The sequence below is a fragment of the Bufo gargarizans genome, chromosome 4, assembly GCF_014858855.1.
Source record: "Bufo gargarizans isolate SCDJY-AF-19 chromosome 4, ASM1485885v1, whole genome shotgun sequence".
In the NCBI taxonomy this organism is placed as follows: domain Eukaryota; kingdom Metazoa; phylum Chordata; class Amphibia; order Anura; family Bufonidae; genus Bufo; species Bufo gargarizans.
In genome coordinates this window covers 258,077,954-258,098,271 of record NC_058083.1, presented here as the reverse complement: position 1 = coordinate 258,098,271, position 20,318 = coordinate 258,077,954, and the positions used below count along the sequence as shown (strand labels likewise).

Below are 20,318 nucleotides of genomic sequence, written 5' to 3'. Positions count from 1 at the left end.
GAACCATTATCTTAAAGGTTCATGTTTCGGCTCTTGGTGCTTTTCTCGATATCAAAGTGGCGGAGATTACCCTAGTTGGTAGTTTCCTAAAAGGTTCAAGCAGGTTACGTCCTTCTTTTTTTCTGAAAGTCCCCCCTTGGGATCTAAACTTGGTCCTTTCGGCTCTCATGTCATTGCCCTTTGAGCCTCTTTCAGATTTATCCCTAAGAATTTTGACTCTAAAAACCACCTTTCTTATTGCTATAATTACGGCCAGGAGGGTGGGGGAGATCCCCGCCTTCTCCTGTAAACAACCATGCCTCCCTGTTGTGGATGATAGGGTGATTCTTAGGGACTCCCCTGCTTTTCTGGCAAAAGTTTTTTCTAAGTTTCACTGACAGCAGGGAATTGTATTATACCATCCTTTTGTGCATCTCTATCTTCAGATCAGGAAAAAAATGCTACACCATTTAGACGTCAGGATGTGTCTTCTAGCATACCTTAGGGCCACAGATTCATTTAGGAAGTTAGACCATCTCCTTATACAATTTCAGGAAAAAAACAGGGGTCTTGGAGCTTCGAACCATTTATAGCCCATAGGATAAAAATGACCATCATCCTTTGTTATAAAGAAAAGAAAGTCTCTCCTCCCTTGGGGTTGAAAGCCCGTTCCATGAGGGCTTTATCCACCTCTTGGGCTTAAAGGGGTGCGGCCTTGGTGGATCAGATATGTAGGGCTGCCACATGGTCTAACCACATGACCTTCTTCAGGCATAATAAACTTGATGTTATGTCTAATCAGGAATATGACATTTGGACATAAAGTCCTTTCGGCTATGGCCTCTCCCTAAGCAATCTATTCTCTGAAAATCTCCTACCGGTGTGGAGACTTTAGGGAAAGATAACAATTACTGTTACCGGTAATTTGATTTCCCGTAGCCTCCACAATGGCACTGGGGTTCTCTTCCCCCCCCCCAAACAAAAAAAAATAAATTGTGTGTAGTCTATATTTGCATATTTTGTGGTTAAAAAAAATAATTGTGTGTTTATAAGATGTTCTGCTGTTATGAATTATCTTCGGTTCTCTGTTATTAACTGGAGTATGTAGGAGGAGGTGTTTTTTTATTTTTTTATTTGGGCTTCCGCTGTTCTTTCCGGTCCCTGGGAGGCGGGATCAATATCCTACCAGTGCAGTTGTGGAGGCTACAGGAAATCAAATTAGAGTAATTGTCATCTTTTGTAGCTTGTGTTTGCGGCTACAAAAATAACTTTTTTTTTTCTTCAATATTATCACACTCCATACTGGAGCATGGTAATATGTCAATTGCTAATTTCTTATGTTGGCCTTCCCTGCTGGCCGAAATAAGAATTGCAGCTTCAATTCCCTGGGTCTCTTCAGAGAGACCCAGAATATTGAATTAAGTTACCGGCACCCTTATTGGCTGCAGAGGATGCCGTTAAGAAGTCCAGAAGAGCGAGCTTCCGCGTTTTTCACCCGTGATCATTTATAATGGCATCTAAAGGCTTTAATTACCGCGATCGGCATTATTGCTGGTCGCAGTCATTAGCCGTGGGTCTCCGCTGTATGAAACAGTGGAGACCCGCTGTCCATGGTGCCTGCTGTACGCACGAGTGGGCACCATATTTGCATGTCGCTCCAACACCGTACATGTATGGTGCTACATGACTATACTTTTGAGCAAAAGTGTGATTTACACAAAGTACACATAACACATTTCTGTGCAAAATATTTTTGAACTGTTTACAGCAAACTGTAACATTATTACGTAATTACAGGTGGCATTTACCAGTTGGTTTAAGTTATTTTTCCTCTGGCGGTATTGCTAGAAGCACATAAAATTTTAGATGCAACGTCAAGCTCAAAATTATGGTTCTGTCACTTCAGCATAAAAGGACATTTAAATTACATTCTCAGAAAATCATGGTTTATTATGTGTGCTTACAATTCTCTGAAGAGAACATGATATCACTGAAAGGCTTCATCTTGGATAAGAAAAGTTCTAATCTCTGACCATTATGGTAGCATTGAGCTTGGAATTGTGCAGCTGCATAGCTTTAGTATGCTCCAGTTCTGTCCGGTATCTCATTGTTAATGAAACCTTACAAATTGTATCAGTAAACATTCTGGGAAGGCTTCAAGATGGATTAAATAACTATTTGTTCGTATTCTTCTAATTACAACCTCTACAGAACATGTAAAATATATATTGAAGCAGCTGTATGTACCATCAATGATAAAATGCTAACTGTTGGCTTGGAAACCTTTTTATCCTTTTGTTTGTTTTTGTGCTCAGAGGTATGTGTAATCATTAATAATACCTAATTAAAACTGGAGTGTAAATTGCGCAGGAACTAAAAGTACTGTAGTCAGGCAAGGGACCTCAGCTCTTAAAGGAATAATTTTTGTTTTGGCTTGTTTTTCCTTTTGTGAGAATTCTACAGAAATGTTTAATTTCCTCGATTGCTTCACATACCTCCAAAGTGTCCTTTTTTAGTTGGACAGTCCCTAATTTTGAGGCAAGTTCCTCTGTCCCTCTTTTCTCTATAGGGCATTTTACATGGGTGAGTTATTGACCAAAGGACAATTGTAGAAACATTTATTTTTTGATCATTGTCTGGGTCAACAGTCCACAGATCAGACGAGAGATGGGCAAACTCATGTAGGGTGATCAGGAGGACAATCAAGAGAAAGCTGTACATATCACAAAAATATATAATTAACAGTAAAACATTTATGCCAAATTTATAAACATTATTATGACTATATGTCATAATACCAGTGCTTGACTAGGTATAATTTAAAAGATAACTGTTAATATATCAGGTTCAAAAACTACACAGATCAAGAGCAACCAGGTTAGTACTACCACAATAGCATCCAATACCAATACAATCCCTAGAGTCAGATAACCACAACCAACAAGAATCAAATGGTTTTAGGCAGACCAGTTCATTGTTGCCAATGACATAACCACCCTCAATCTTGCTAAGGTTACCCTCTGTCTAGTGGACCAGTGGTGTTTCTTCGTCTGTTCATCCAGTGATCTTGCCTCAACACTTTGTTAATACAGGATGCTTAGTACAAGGTCAATTGAGGGTTAAAAAAATTAAATAAAAATTAACTCACCTTCTCCAATTGATCGCGTAGCTGCCGATCTCCTGTTCTTTCTTCAGGACCTGTCAAAGGACCTGTGGTGACGTCACTGAGCTCATCACATCGTCAAATCACATGGTTTATCACCACGGTGATGGGCCATGTGATTTGACTATGTGATGTAACGTCACCACAGGTCCTTTAGCCGGCAGCTCATAATTAAAGAAGTAAGAAGAGATCGGCAACTACGCGATCAAGAGGAGGAGGTGAGTTAATTAATTTTTTTTAACCCTTGTTAATCCACATTGTGGACACTCATAGCTGTTTTTGTGTCAAGAAGTGACATGCTACTACTTGAAACAGATCTGTACTGCTTTTTATTCAGACGTAGATTTATTTTTTCGGGACATGGAAATAGCTTGGCCCGGTATTCCTGCCATTTCCACGTGGATTTCAGCATGGAATACACCATGTTGATTTTAAACCTTGTGACCATACCCTTGTTTGGATGGTCCTATGCATGACATGGACCACACACAGCTGTGTTAAAGCAGCCTAATGCTGCTCTGATCCTGTCTGTATTAAAAACTTTTAAGGAAGTGATTTTCAGTGATTATATTATTGATGGATTGATGGATTGTCCTGACCGGCCAGTAAGGGGTCCGACTCTCGACATGATTGCTAAGACCTCCTTATTGTTTTTACTACTTCGTTAAGATTGGCTATCAATATTATAATTGCAGAATACCCTATTAATAAACGGGAAGCCACAGCGAGTTTAAAGAGAGCCTGACAATTCTGCCATTGTATTATACAAGCAGAGAATAACAATTATATTGCCCCCTCAAGAATGTTTGAAATACATTTTTCAATATTAATTATTAATCCTAATAATAATGCACATTTCTGTAAGTTAAATTGTCACATATTTAAGCCCCTAACTATGTTGTAAAAAAGGGATAAATGGTAAGAACAGTATTGTTTTTTTTCCCATAAGTTTTGTTTTCTTCTGCAACCTTTCACTATGAGTTGATTATGATTCTGTTGAGATGCTTCACAGTGCTGTGTATTGAATGACTTCATGTTAACAGCAGGAAATCCTACACCAAAGTTATGACTCTTTATATTGAATGGTCACTATTGACTCTTTAGAACTGGATTTCTTACTGTGAATTGGATTTTTCACCTTGTAACTTGAAAATGCAAAGTGAATAGCCTTAAATTATGGTTTATGGAATATATATTCTTTATTTTTATTCTTTAATTCTGTAAGCAATTATTATCTGTAACAGGAAATGCTCAAGGAGGTTTGAGTACATACATATACAGTGATATGAAAATATTTGCTTGCTTACAGATTTCTTTGGCTTTTGCACATTTGTAACCCTTAAATGTTTCAGACTATGAAATAAATATCAGACAAAGATAACCTGAGTAAATAAAAAATGCAGTTTTTAAATGTTTATTTAATTTGAGGTAAAAAAAACTATCCCAAACAACCATGGCCCTATGTGAAAAAATAATTGCCCTCCCATGAGTTAACTGTGATTAACCACAGTTTTTGGAAAGCTCGAACGTTCAATTTTATTAGCCACACCCAGGCCTGATTACTGCCAAACCTGTGGAATCGAGAAATTACTTAAATAGAACATGTCTGACAACATCAAGTAGGCTACAAGATTTCAAAAAGCAACACATCATGCCCCAATCTGAAGAAATTTAAGAACAGATGAGAAAGAAAGTCATTGATATCTATAAGTGTAGAGAGGTTATAAAGCCTTTTTAAAGGCTTTGGGACTCCAGAAAACCACAGAGCTATTATCCACAAATGAGAAAACATTGAACAACGGTGAACCTTCCCAGTAGTGGCCAGCCCAGTAGAAGTACTCCAAAAGCGCATTGATTACTCATCCAGGAGGTCACAAATGAACCCAAAACAACATCTAAAACAATGCAGGCCTTACTTGCCTCATTTAAGGTCGGGGTTAATGATTCAACAATAAGAAAGAGCTTAGGCAAAAATGCTATCGATAGGAAAGTTCCAAGACGAAAACCACTGTTGACCAAAAAGCAACACAAAGGCCCATCTCACATTTGCCCAAAAAAAATCGTAATATTCCCCAACTCTTTGGGGAAAATATTCTGTAGACTGACAAGTTAAAAGTGTGACTTTTTGGAAGGTGAGCATCCTATTACTTCTGGCATAAAACTAACACAGCATTTCAGAAAAACATCATCATGCCAACAGTCAAACATGGTGGTGGTATTGTGATGGTCTGGGGCTGCTTTGCTGCTTCAAGACCTGGACGACTTGCTGTAATTGATGGAACCATGAATTTAGCTCTCTATCATAAAATCCTGAAGGAGAATGTCCGGCCATCAATGTGCGACCTTAAGGTCAAGTGTACTTGGTTTCTGCAGCAGGACAATGATCCGAATCACACTAGCAAGTCCACCTCTGAATGGCTGGAAAAAAATGGAGGTTTTGGAGCAGCCTATTCAAAGTTTGGACATGCTGTGGCATGACCTTAAACAGGCCATTCTTGCTTTCAAATCTTCTAGTGTGGCTGAATTAAAACAATTCTGCAAAGAAGAGTGGGGCAAAATTCCTCCACAGAGATGTGAAAGACTCATTGGCAGTTAACGCAAACACGTGATTGCATTTATTGCAGGGGCAATTACTTTTTCATATAGGACCAGATTAGTTTGGATAGCTTTATTCCATTAATACATTAAATCATCATTTAAAAACTGCATTTTTGTATTTACTCAGGTTACCTTTGTCTGGTATTCAAATTAGTTTGATCTTTAACATGTAAGTGTGACAAATGTGCAAAAACAAAAAGAAATCTGTAAGGTGCAAATACTTTTTCACAGCACTGTACATAAATACATACTTACTGTGTGTATGATGATAGTGTGAATGTATACTGTATACGGTATATTGTTTAACACTATTATACAAATGTACAGTGACATGCAAAAGTTTGCATATCCCTGGTCAAAATTACTGTTATTGTAAACAGTTAAGCAAGTTGAAGATTAAATCATCTCCAAAAGGCATAAAATTAAAGATGACACATTTCCTTTGTATAATTTATTTTCATCTTTTACATTTTCAAAATAAAAAAGGACAAGGGCCCAAAGGAAAACTTTGGGCATCCTGCATGGTTAGTACCTGGTAGCACCCCCTTTGTCATGCATCAAAACTTGTAATCTCTTTCTTTAGCCAGTGAAGAGTCTGTCAATTCTTGTTTGAGGGATTTTCATCCATTCTTCCTTGCAAAAGTATTTCAGTTCTGTGAGATTCCTGGGCCCTCTTGCATGCATTGCTCTTTTGATGTCTATAAACAGATTTTCAATGATGTCTGAATCAGGGGACTGTGAGTACCATGGTAAAACCTTTATCTTGCACCTTTTGAAGTAGTCTGTTGTGGATTTAAAGTGTGTTTAGGATAATTACCCTTTTATAGAAGACAATCTTTCAACTTTAGCTTTTTTACAGTTGGTGTTATGTTTGCTTCTAGAATTTTCTGGAATTTCATTGAAACCATTCTTCCTTCTATCTGTGAAATGTTCCCCATGCCATTGGCTGCAACACAACCTGAAATAAAAAGATAGCAAAGTTGTCTATCCGGACAAAACAGTGCAGTCGCTCCTCTCCCTGGGTACCGGTCAAAGTGTGAATACAGAAAATCAGTGGAGGGGCAGTAACATAATAAAACTAAACTTTTAATATTACTAAGTAAAACCAAATTCTCAAGAAGAAAAACCCCTACAAACATAAACATAAACTGATACAGGACCTCAGACCATTCTCTACAGTGGTGAAGCAGGGTCACATTAACTTAGGTCCGTACGCCAGAATCCTATTGACTTATTTGGGGTCTGACAAAGCCCTCTTCCAAGTAATAAGGAATTGTCTTACTAGTTTAGGTAGATAATCAACGCTGTTCGCAATGAAAGAAATGCAAATAGAAAGGGAGGTCACATTTAGACCCTAATTTCAATTTTCATATATGTAGTTACTAATAACATGATATTCCAGAATCAGTTACTATTAGACTTACTTACCCCATATTTTATAAGATTCAGCCCTTAGCAACCAGTCTGCATAAAACTGCAATTTCACTATTCAGTTAAGATGGCCGCCACTGCCCTCACCCTGAGGCTAATCCCGCCTGCCCTCACTAGCCAGTAACAATAGCCCCCCAAAAGTTTCAGTAACCAGAGCCCTCCCCCCTAAAGGGTTAATCTCCTGCAGCACAAAGGGGTCCTCTTACCACATGTTGCTTTCATTTATACACTGAGCAGATGGCAGACCTCCCTTCCCTGGTCTGCGCTGCTCCAACTCTGCGGGAGCGTCTTCCAAGCGCAGGGACAGAGAGAAGTGCACACAGCCCAGGCACTGTTATCAGCTGCTGAGGAGGACGTTGCTTTAATCATTTACTTACAGACCCTGGCTGTCAGTAATGTGACCCTGCACCCAGCGTGCTCCATCCTTCAACAGATAGACAGACCACGCCCAGCAAACCTATTTTAAGCACAGGTAAAAGTAGGCAGTACAGGGAACAAAAATGTGGAATTAAGGGGTAATTAAATACACAGTGAAAAATTGAAATAGGGCCACCAAGGTGATATTAATCACCACAATCCAATACTCAAAAAAATAAAAAATAAGTAAAAAATACGACAGTTATACTTTAACCACTTTAGTACCACAGGTTATACCCCCCTAGTGACCAGGCCCTTTTTTTTTTTTTTTTTTTTTACAAATCGTCACTTCACAACTTTAACGGTTTATTGCTCGGTCATGCAACTTGCCACCCAAATAAATTTTACCTCCTTTTCTTCTCACAAATACATCTTTCTTTTGGTTGTATTTGATTGCTGCTGAGATTTTTTCGTTTTTCTGATATTAATCAAAATAGACCGCAATTTTCTCAAAAAAAGTGTATTTTTAACTTTCTCTGGTTAAATTGTTCAAATATAATTACATTTCTATTCAAGTTTGTGTCAGAATTTTTTGTGCTACATGTCTTTGATATCCAATAAGTGTATATTTATTGGTTTGCGCAAAAGTTATAGCGTTTACAAACTATGGTACAAAAAGGTGAATTTCCGCATTTTGAAGCAGCTCTGACTTTCTGAGCATCTGTCATGTTTCTTGAGGTGCTAGAATGCCAGGATAGTATAAATACCCCCCAAATGACCCCATTTTAGAAAGAAGACACCCCAAAGTATTTGCGGAGGGGTATGGTGAGTTCATGCATGATTTAATTATTTTTTCACAAGTTAGCAGAAAATGACACTTTCTGAGAAAATAAATAAATAAAGTTTCCATTTCTGCTAACTTCTGGCAAAAAAATAAAATAAAAAAATCTCCCACGGACTCGCTATGCTCCTCAGTGAATACCTTGGGGTGTCTGCTTTCCAAAATGGGGTTATTTGTGGGGTGTGTTTTACTGGCGAGGCTAAATTGTGAGCAACCCTGTAAAGCCTAAAGGTACTCGTTGGACTTTCGGCCCCTAGGCTGCAAAAAAGTGTCACACATGTGGTATCGCCGTACTCAGAAGAAGTAGAGCAATGTATTTTGGGGTGTATTTTTACATATACCCATGCTGGGTGAGAGAAATATCTCTGCAAATTGACAACTTTGTATAATTTTTTTTTTAAGTTGTCATTTACAGAGATCTTTCTCACACACAGTATGGGTATATGTAAAAATACACCCCAAAACACATTGCCCTACTTCTTCTGAGTACGGCGATACCACATGTGTGACACTTTCTTGCAGCCTAGGTGCACAAAGGGGCCCAAATTCCAATGAGTACCTTTAGGATTTCACAGGGCATTTTTTACACAGTGCAGTATAAATACCCCACAAGTGACCCCATTTTGGAAAGAAGACACCACAAGGTATTCCGTGAGGGGCATAGCGGGTTCATGTAAAATTTTATTTTTTGTCACAGGTTAGTGGAATATGAAACTTTGTAAGAAAATAAAATAAACAATAAAATCATTTTCCGCTAACTTTTGCCAAAAAAGAAAATCTTCTATGAACTCGCCATGCCCCTCACAGAATACCTTGGGGTGTCTTCTTGGGGGTCACTTGTGGGGTATTTATACTGCCCTGCCATTTTAGGGGCCCTAAAGCGTGAGAAGCAGTTTGGAATCCAAATGTGTAAAAAAATGCCCTGTGAAATCCTAAAGGTACTCATCGGAATTTGGGCCCCTTTGTGCACTTAGGCTGCAAAAAAGTGTCACACATGTGGTATCGCCGTACTCAGAAGAAGTAGGGCAATGTGTTTTGGGGTGTATTTTTAGAGAAATATCTCTGTAAATTGACAACTTTGTATCATATTTTTTTTTTAAGTTGTCATTTACAGAGATATTTCTCACACACAGGATGGGTATGTGTGAAAAGACACCCCAAAACACATTGCCCTACTTCTCCTGAGTGCGGCGATACCACATGTGTGACACTTTTTTGCAGGCTAGGTGCGCAAAGGGGCCCAAATGCCAATGAGTACCTTTTAGGAGGGCATTTTTAGACATTTGGATTCCAGAATTCTTCTCACGCTTTAGGGCCCCTAAAATGCCAGGGCAGTATAAATACCCCACGTGACCCCATTTTGGAAAGAAGACACCCCAAGGTATTCCGTGAGGGGCATGGCGAGTTCATAGAAGATTTTTGTATTTATTTTTTTTGGCACAAGTTAGCGGAAACTTTTTAATTTTTTTCCTCAAGTCTCCCTTTCCGCTAACTTGGGACAAAAAGTTCAATCTTTCATGGACTCCATATGCCCCTCAGCGAATACCTTGGGGTATCTTCTTTCCAAAATGGGGTCATTTGAGGGGTGTTTGTACTGTCCTGGCATTTGAGGGTCTCCGCAATCATTACATGTATGGCCAGCATTAGGAGTTTCTGCTATTCTCCTTAGGCTCCATTCACACGTCCGCAAAATGGGTCCGCATCCTTTCCGCAATTTTGCGGAAAGGGTGCGGACCCATTCATTCTCTATGGGGACGGAATGTGCTGTCCGCATCCACATTTGCGGATCCGCACTTCCGCATCCGTGCTTCCGTTTCCGCAAAAAAATAGAACATGTCCTATTCTTGTCCAAAATTGCGGACAAGAACAGGCATATTCTATTATGTCGGCAATGTGCGGTCCGCAAAATGCGGAAAGCACTTTGCCGCTTTCCGCGTTTTGCGGATCCGTGTCTCCGTGTATCCGCAAAACACATTGCGGACGTGTGAATGGAGCCTTATATTGAGCATACGGGTAATGAGATTTTTTTTCCGTTCAGCCTCTGGGCTGAAAGAAAACATGAACGGCACAGATTTCTTCATTCGCATTGATCAATGTGAATGAAAAAATCTCTGCCAAAAAATGTGCAAAAAAAAATGAGGCGTCTGCCGGGACATAGGAGCTCCGCCCAACATCCAAACCCACTCAGCTCGTATGCCCTGGCAAACCCGATTTCTCTATTCACATCAATCGATGTGGAGGAATAAATTATTGCTGGAATTTTTTAAATTTTATTTATACAAAGTGCCAAAGCATATGAACACTGCCCCTCAGCTCATAAGCCTTGGCAAACGTATCTTTTTTACTGCAGAGGAGAAATCTCGTCTTGCAGGGCCGCATACACCGACTTTTGTGTAATCTGACAGCAGCGCAATGCTTCTGTCAGAATGCACATCAGTGCTGCAGCTGGTTGATCGCTTGGTCCACCTGGAAGGTAAAAATAAATAACAACAGGCAGCAACGCAATACATTTATTAACATTAACTTTATATAACATTTGAAACAGAACATTAACTTTTTTGTTTACCTGTGATTTTATTTATATTTTTTTGTACCTTTAGAGGATAAACCTCTCCTTCCCATGGGGACAATGTGCAAAGCGCAAATCACCCAGAGATGTGGCGAAGTACATTATGCACTTTGTCCCAGGTGAAAGGAGAGGTTTGTGGCAGCTCTGTGTGAAAGGGGCCTAAGACTCCTGTGTGCCTGTCCTGTGTCACGCAATCCCTACACTAATATTGTACCTGTGTGTACCCCTATGCATAGGGTAGGCTAGTCAGGACAAATAAACCTTGGTGTCACGCCTTATTCCAGCCCTGCTACAGACACAACATCTTTTTCTTGGGGAACAGTGAGTTGGGGTACCAGGATAGACACTCGGGAAGTGTCTGGCATGTAGCCGGCTCACTACATCAGGGACTTGGGGCACGGACCCTCCTGGATACAGGAGTTCCGAAATGATCTCTTCCTGGAATTTTAGGAAGGATCCTGTTCTCCCAGCCTTACTGTAGAGAACAAAACTATTATAGACAGCCAATTGATTTAAATAAACAGACACTTTCTTTTACCTTCGTCTGGTGCGGCGGGACACTAAATAGGGAGCCAACATCTGGTCATTGAAGTCCACCCCTCCCATGTGAAGGTTATAGTCGTGGACAGAGAGGGGTTTCGTAATGACTCCAGTTGCCCTTTCAATTTCTTCTGTCGTGTCTGCGTGAATGGTGGACAGAAGGTAAATGTCCCTCTTGTCCCTCCACTTCACCGCGAGCAGTTCTTGGTCACACAAGGTAGCCCTCTCCCTCCTTGCAAGTCGGGTATTAATGAGCCGTTGGGGGAAGCCCCGGCGACTAGGTCGCGCGGTGCTACAGCATTGAATTCCGACTAGATGTAAGTACCGAAAGAGGGCCACACTTGTGTAAAAATTGTCCACGTATAAGTGGTACCCCTTGTGGAGTAAGGGTGACACCAAGTCCCAGACAATCTTACCACTGCTCCCCAGGTAGTCAGGGCATCCGACCGGCTCCAGTTTTAAGTCTTTTCCCTCATAGACCCTAAAACGATATGTATAGCCTGTGGCTCTTTCACAGAGCTTATACAGTTTGACCCCATACCGGGCGCGCTTGCTGGGGGTGTACTGTTTTATGCCAAGGCTCCCGGTTTGATGTACAAGGGACTCGTCTATGCAGATGTTCTGGTTGGGGGTATAGGCATCTGCAAATCTGGATGACAAATGGTCTGAGGGGCTGAATTTTGTGGAGGCGGTCATAAGCAGGGTGGCCTCTTGGATGACAGGTTTTATTGTCAGTGAAATGCATAAAGCACATGATGACCACAAAACATGCCCTGGGCATTGCAGCAGAGAACATGGGCATGCAATTTATTGGGTCTTTAGACCAATAGGACCACAATAAATAAAATTTAGTTAGACCCGTGCTGAGGATAAGGCCCAAAAATATATTTTCAATTCAGAAACTGTGACTGGTTTCCACCGGAAAGGCTGGGCTTTCCAGATTGGCGGTTATATAGTCTGTGGCGTAGCGGTTGGTTTCTGCCACAACTAATTTATAGAGATCTGCGGTGAAGAACAGCTAAAAAAAAAACTGAAGGGACAATCCTAAATGAGCTGTCTCCATGCGAACTCCAGACTGGGTGGTGAAAAGGGGCAATACGGGTGCGGCGGAAGCAGGGGATTGCCAATTAGGGTTTGCCAGCACCTCTGGGATACTAAGGGCTCTACGGGCCTGTGAACGTGGTGGTTGCGACGGGGGAGTTAATGCACATTCCACCGTTCCAGCTTGAACTGCCCTTCTGGGGCTCGCCACTTCACCAGGGAATACGGCAGTGCTGGTAGAAGGTCCAGGATGTGCTGCGCTGCTGGTGTGTGCCGCACCATAAAAAAGATCAGCGTTAGCACCACTCTGCTAGAAATGAGGCTCATCACGTGGGGTATGCAGAATACTGACATGGGATCGGGTACGCTTGACCATAGCAGGGACCTTGTCATCTTCACTAGCGGTTAGAGTGCCACTGCTGTCTACAGGTTCATATTCTGAACCACTGGTTTCAGTGGGTGAGGCGTCCCCATCGCTTTCATCAATCACTGCCAGAATCCTGTAGGCCTCTTCAGCGGAATACCCCTTGTTTGACATTTTGGGCTAACTAAATTTAGGGGGTATTCCTCTGAGACTACCCAGGAAAAAGAGCAGACCTGCCTTGTAAAAAGGAGTGCTTGCGAAGTAAAGCTGCGATCGCTAATAAAGATCCAAAAAGCTCAAAAATGATCTTTATAGCGGCGCAGCAATTTTACGGTGTTTTTGCAGTGATCAGAAGAAAACAAATTCTGTCACTGCGGTGGAGCGGACTGAACGCAAGTGTGCGCACAAGATCAGGCCTGATCGGGCGCTGCGTTTTTTGTAGAGCCTAAGGTGACCCTAATGTACTTATATAGATCTGATTGCGATCAGTCTTGATCACTTACAGATACTATATAGTACTAGTGCTGATTAGCGACAGCGATGACTCTAATCAGTGACTGCGGTGGGCTGGGCGCTCACTACCTAACAAGTAGCTAACTACCTGGCGGTGATGAGGGACCCTTACAGGGGGGTGATCAATGACAGGGGGGTGATCAGGGAGTCTATATGGGGTGATCAGGGGTTAATAAGGGGTTAATAAGTGACAGGGGTGTGTGTGTAGTGTATGTGTGGTGATTGGTGCTACTTACAGAGCTGCCTGTGTCCTCTGGTGGTCGATCCAAGCAAAAGGGACCACCAGAGGACCAGGTAGCAGGTATATAAGACGCTATTTACAAAATAGCATCTGATATACTAATTTCATTGGATCTTTTAAAAATCTACACCCTGCCAGCTAATGATCGCTGCCGGCAGGCTGTAGTTAAACTTGTTCCCGTGGTTCTGACGTGAACGCGCGCTCATTATGCGCGCGCGTTCACAAGAAATCTCGGGTCTCACGAGATGACGCCTATTGGCGTCATTGAGACCTGAGAGCACCACCGTCCTGACGCCAATCGGAGTTAGTGTGACGGGAGGTGGTTAATCCTGCGAGCTCAATACCAGGTATCCATACTGGAAAAGATGCTTTGGCTGTGAACTCGTCAAGTAATCAGTCTTGGAAGTGGGCAAGCCTCAGGGAGGGAAAACTGACCCTGTTGCGCCCTACTTGACCTGTTGGACCCTAGTAACCTCCTAACGCGGGGTCTGTACCCTGCAACAGGTGGCCCCGTCTGGAACCTTACCCTAATCTAGGATCCCCTGGAAAGCCCTACCGGAAGTTATGCCCGGAAGCTAAATAGCGGGTACCTGATTGGGTGCTAGTAAAATAAGTGTAGTCAATTCGTCATGATACATTCATGTGTCCCAACGCGTTTCATCAAGAGAACGCATTGAACTATGTATATACAGTGGATATAAGAAGTCTACACACCCTTGTTAAAATGTCAGGATTCTGTGCGGTAGAAAAAATTGGACATAGATAAATCATTTCAGAACTTTTTTCATCTTTAATGTGACCTATAAACTGTATCACTCAATTGTAAAACAAACTGAGATATAGGTGGAGAGAAGAAAACTGGGGATGTAGCTGTGTTCAGAATTACGCAATCACATTTAAAATCATGTTAAATAGGAGTCAGCATACACCTGCCATCATTTAAAGTGCCTCTGATTAACCACAAATAAAGTTCAGCTGCTTTAGTTGGTCTTTCCTGAAATTTTCTTAGTCGCATCCCTTAGCAAAAGCCATGGTCTACAGAGAGCTTCCAAAGCATCAGAGGGATCTCATTGTTGAAATGTATCAGTCAGGAGAAGGGTACAAAAGAATTTCCAAGGCATTAGATATACCATGGAACACAGTGAAGACTAAGAGGCCTACAGCAACATTAAAGGAGCTGCTGAATTATCTTGCAAGTATTGGCTGTGTGGTACATGTGACAACAATCTCCCATATTCTTCATATGTCTGGGCTATGAGGTAGAATAACAAGACAAAAGCCATCCAAGCCAGGCTACATTTTGCAAAAACACATCTGAAGTCTCCCAAAAGCATGTGGGAAAAGGTGTTAAACCTTCCTTTCTATTGTCATTTTGTTTATTGCGAACAGCGTTGATTATCTACCTAAACTGGTAAGACCATTCCTTTTTACATGGAAAAGGGTTTTGTTAGACCCCAAATAAGTCAATGGGATTCAGCATACGGACCCGAGTTAATGTGACCCTGCTTCACCATTGTAGAGCATGGTCTGAGGTCCTGTATCTGTGTAGGGGTTTTTCTTCTTGAGTATTTGGTTTTGCTTAGTAATAACACAACCACAAAGCATGATTGATCCACTCCTATGCTTAATCGGGTTCTTTGTGTGGAGAGGTCTTCTTTTCATAAAATTCTGTACACTTTTTTTCTCCAAACATACCTTTGTTCTATTCTAACCTCATTGGTCCACAGGACTTGTTTAGATTTTCCTTCATGTGACGTTGAATTTTGTGGTGAGAACGCAGGAGAGGCTTTTTTCTGATGACTCTTCCATGTAGACCATATTTGTGCAGGTGTCGCTGAACAGTAGAAAAATGTACCACAACTCCAGATTCTACTAAATATTCCTGAAGCTCTGTTGCAGTCAACCGGGGTTCTGATTTGGCTTTCTAGCAATCCTATGAGCAGCTGTCTGAAAATTTTCTTGGTCTTCCAGAGCTTCTCTTGACTTCCACTCTTCTTGTTAACAGCCATGTTTTACTTACATTTCAAACTCAGAAAATTAAAACCTGAAACTACCTCAAAATGCGCAAGCTAAAGGTTTTACCGTGGCCCTCATAGGCTACTTTCACACTAGCGCTTGATCAGATCCGTTCTGAATGGATCCGATCATATTAATGCAGACGGAGGCTCCGTTCAGTACGGATCCGTCTGCATTAATAACTTAGAAAAATTTCTAAGTGCGCAAGATGCCTGAGCGGATCCGTTCAGACCTTCAATGTAAAGTCAATGGGGGACAGATCCGCTTGAAGATTGAGCCATATGGTGTCATCTTCAAGCGGATCCGTTCCCATTGACTTACATTGTAAGTCTGAACGGATCCGCTCGCCTCCGCACGGCCAAGCGGACAGCTGAACGCTGCAAGCAGCGTTCAGCTGTCCGCCTGGCCGTGCGGAGGCTAGCGGAGCGGAGGCTGAACGCCGCCAGACTGATGCAGTCTGAGCGGATCCGCTCCATTCAGACTGCATCAGGGCTGGACGGAGGCGTTCGGGTCCGCTCGTGAGCGCCTTCAAACGGAGCTCACGAGTAGAGATGAGCGAACTTCTGTTTTAAGTTCGGCGTCTAAAGTTCGGGGGCGGGTTACCGGAGAATCCCGATCTGGAACCGGATATGGATTCCGACTTCCGTTGTGGTCCGTGGTAGCGGAATCAATAATGGCCGATTATTGATTCCGCTACCACGGACCACAACGGAAGTCGGAATCCATATCCGGTTCCAGATCGGGATTCTCCGCTAACCCGCCCCCGAACTTTAGACGCCGAACTTAAAACAGAAGTTCGCTCATCTCTACTCACGAGCGGACCGACGAACGCTAGTGTGAAAGGAGCCATAGTCTGTTGACCTGAACTACATTCAAAATCTGTGGATATACCTCAAAAGAGCAGTGCATGCAAGATTGCCCAGGAATCTTACAGACCTGGAAGACTTTTGCAAGAAAGAATTAATGAAAATCCCTCCAACAGCAATTGAAATATCCCTGGATGGCTACAAAACATGATTACAAGCTGTGATTCTTTCCAAAGGGGGAGCTTATGGGTACCAACCATGCATGTTGCCCAAACTTTTGCTTAACCTTTTCTTTTTTTGAAAATGTAAAAGATGAAAAAAAAAAAAAGAAAAATGTTTTGCTTAAAGGGCTTCTGTCACCCCACTAAAACTTTTTTTTTTTTTTTTTTTTTTTTTTTTTTTTGCTTACTTATTAATCATTTTGGTCCAGTAGATTTTGTTTAAAACATGCTTTTAAAATATGCAAATTACCTTGCTACCAGCAAGTAGGGCGGCTACTTGCTGGTAGCAGCCGCATCCTCCGATCCTAAAGACGCCCCCCTCCGCATTGTGATTGACAGGGCCAGGGAACGGAATCGTTCTCTGCTGGGCCTGCCTGTTTGCATTCAAAATCTGGTGCCTCCGCGGCCGTACCTGTCTTCAATCGGCGCAGGCGCACTAAAAGGCGGCCGCTCCATCCTCAATGCGCCTGCGCCGGGTGTAGATGTGACGTCATCTGCGCAGGCGCATTGAGGATGGAGCGGCCGCCTCTCAGTGCGCCTGCGCCGATGCAAGACAGGTACAGCCGCGGCGCAGGCGCCAGATTTTGAATGCAAACAGGCAGGGCCAGCAGAGAACGATTCTGTTCCCTGGCCCTGTCAATCACAATGCGGAGGGGGCGTCTTTAGGATCGGAGGATGCGGCTGCTACCAGCAAGTAGCCGCCCTACTTGGTAGCAAGGTAATTTGCATATTTTAAAAGCATGTTTTAAACAAAATCTACTGGACCAAAATGATTAATTAGATTATGTAGGCATAAATCGCAGTGTAGGGATTATAAGTAAGCAAAAAAAAAAAAAAAAGGTTTAGTGGGTGACAGAAGCCCTTTAAAGTACAAAGGGAATGTGTCCTCCTTAAAGGGGTATTCCCATCTTGCTACTTCATCCTCACCTGCAGCCAGCTATGCTGTTCACTTCCTGGTGTCCTGCAGCTAAGGCTGTTCGGGCTTAGGCAGTTTGAGTGAAGTCCGGCCACGCCTCATTATGACATCACACTGAGAACTGAGTTCTTATGTGCTCCTTCATGTGGATAGTATGACTCATCAGTCTGGCAGCCTGCAGTATCTGTGAGACCCCTCCCCCTGCTGGGGAATCATCAGAGAGCCATGTGAAGTGAGCTCAGTGTACAGTAACACGCGGCTGTTCTGCATGGTTTTACACACAAAATCTCCCTCAGCCCCCCCATGTGCCTCCCTCAGCCCCCCCATGTGCCTCCTTCAGCCCCCCCATGTGCCTTCTTCAGCCCCCCCATGTGCCTCCCTCTGCCCCCCATGTGCCTCCCTCTCCCTCAGCTCTAAAATATCCCCCCAAACTAGAATAAACAATGTATTGTGTAAGTGATGTCGAGTCCGATTATGTAATTTTTATCCTTATACTCGCTTTTGTTCTGACACTGTGCTCCCACAAACACTCAGAAAAATGCATTGTTAATTTAAATTACATAACCACAACCATAAATTACTCTAGTTTGGGGGTGTTTCCGAGCAGATAGATTCCCTTTAATGCATTAATATTATAAATGTCACTGTTATCATTACTGCCCTCATTGTACTAACAGCAGTGTCAAATAATATCTAGCTGAACAATTCCTAAAAGTGCTAGTCAGATTACCCCATGATTTTCAGTCAGACTACCTATTTCCATATGGAGCAATTGCAGTACCCCGGTAATTCGAGCAGCATAATTACTTTGAGTCCAGTGGGCGGTGCTACTCAGTAAATGACAGTCTTCTGCTTTTGCGCAAGCATATGCAGTAATAGCGGTCAGTCATGGAAAAGGATCTGCCACTGGTCTCATAAGACCCAATAGACAGGGATTTTAATAAATACATTTGTGAAGTTCTGATGCTGCTTTTATTACTTGCGGTTTGCATATAGGACAGAATGTTCCAGTGCCCTGGAGTTAATGGTGTTTTAAAGTAAATGTCATTAATAACAACATAACAGGTTACTTTAAAAAAGCTAGGGACACTTGACATGTGAAAAATTGAGTAACAAAAAAAAAAGAGGTTGTACTGAGTTTCAGCCTAAAATCTTCATTCATTTTCAGACCCCCTGATAGTCCCTTTACAACCTTCCCCTAGTTTAGACTGTGTGCCCTGGATGCTGTTGACTTCTCTAGATAGCACGATCATTCATGGATTGATTTCCCCTTTTACAGGTAAAATCAGAATTGTGTTATGGATTCGATTACCACGGACAATAACGCAATTCTATGACGGAATGCATAACGGAAAGCCTTTAGAGGCATTTCATTATTCATTCCGTCATAATAGAAGTCTATGGCCTGCATAACGGATCAGTCCCGTTTCCGTTATGCAGGAGAGGACGAATCTGTTTTTCAGCCCATAGACTTCTATTATGACGGAATGAATAACGGAATGCCTCTAAAGGCATTCCGTTATGCGTTCCGTTATAGAATTGCGTTATGGTCCGTGGTAACGGAATCCATAACGCAATTCTGCTTTTACCACCAAACGAAGTATGGACGAATTTCAAAATATGAAATTTGTTCATCTCTACTGAGATTATGTTACTGTTATACAATACATTCCAGATCTCTATGGGTTACATGGCATCATAAATCAATATAATGCTTTGTGTCCCTGGCAGTGCTGGAAGTTTAGGCCTGCACTGCGGACTCGCAGCGCGACATGCGCTCGTCTGCAAGGGGCTTAGGTGTATTCATAAACAATTTTTGAGAATTGAATTGTTTCTCCTGTTTGGGTTTTTAGGGAAGTGATGGCCCTTCCTGTGTACCAGACTCATCCAGGAAAAACTGTCAGTCATTCTTTGTGGGCAGGGGTAGCAGGAGGCACAGACTTTCTCTATAAATATTTTAGATTTTTTAAGTATCTTTTTACATGAAGATGCAGAGTATAATTATAAAAAAAAACTGAGCTCAGCACCTCCTTCTCTGTCAGATCCTATCTGATATTTTAGGAGTACTGACAAATCCACTTTAATATAGTTTATTAGGAGTTTATTTTTTTTATTCATAACTACTAATGGTAATGTTAGTTGCAGTAGTCTTGACTTGGTGCTGGTTTTATATGTAAGTGCAGTGTTGGCACCATTTCTTGTCTGTCCCCAGCATGACAACCACAGTAAATTGAATGAACTTCTGTTTCTTGTACATTTAGTGTAGAATTGCTAGGACACACACAACCAGCTTAGCATATCATTATATTTTAATATAATTAGCATAACTTTTTTTTCCTGTTGAGGCTTAATGTCACATTAAACTCTTTTAATTGGATTTGCAACGTGGATTAGCTTCTCATCCTATTTTTCACAGCTCCATTCTTTAGACTTTTATTGAACTACAGTGTTGTATGTTACTTTATAACTTGAAACTATAATATTTCTAACTTTTCTGTATTTTTTCCACATCAGATTGGACAGCTTGTCTTCAAGGGTGTGAAGCGACTGAACCGCATCCAGTCCATAGTTTTTGAAACGGCTTATAATACAAATGAAAACATGCTTATCTGTGCACCAACTGGAGCCGGCAAAACTAACATTGCCATGCTAACGGTCATGCATGTAATTCGACAAAATATTCAGCAAGGTGTCATTAAAAAGGATGATTTTAAGGTAAGCC

General features: G+C 41.8%; 1 protein-coding gene across 1 annotated transcript in view; it reads left to right on the top strand.

Annotated features, from left to right (window-relative positions):
* ASCC3 (activating signal cointegrator 1 complex subunit 3) overlaps window positions 1–20,318 on the top strand; it is a 670,136-nt gene that overhangs the window by 121,843 nt on the left and 527,975 nt on the right. The window contains exon 9 of the mRNA XM_044289192.1: window positions 20,111–20,311. Coding sequence (XP_044145127.1) covers window positions 20,111–20,311 — 201 coding nt within the window. The remainder of the gene's footprint in view (window positions 1–20,110; window positions 20,312–20,318) is intronic.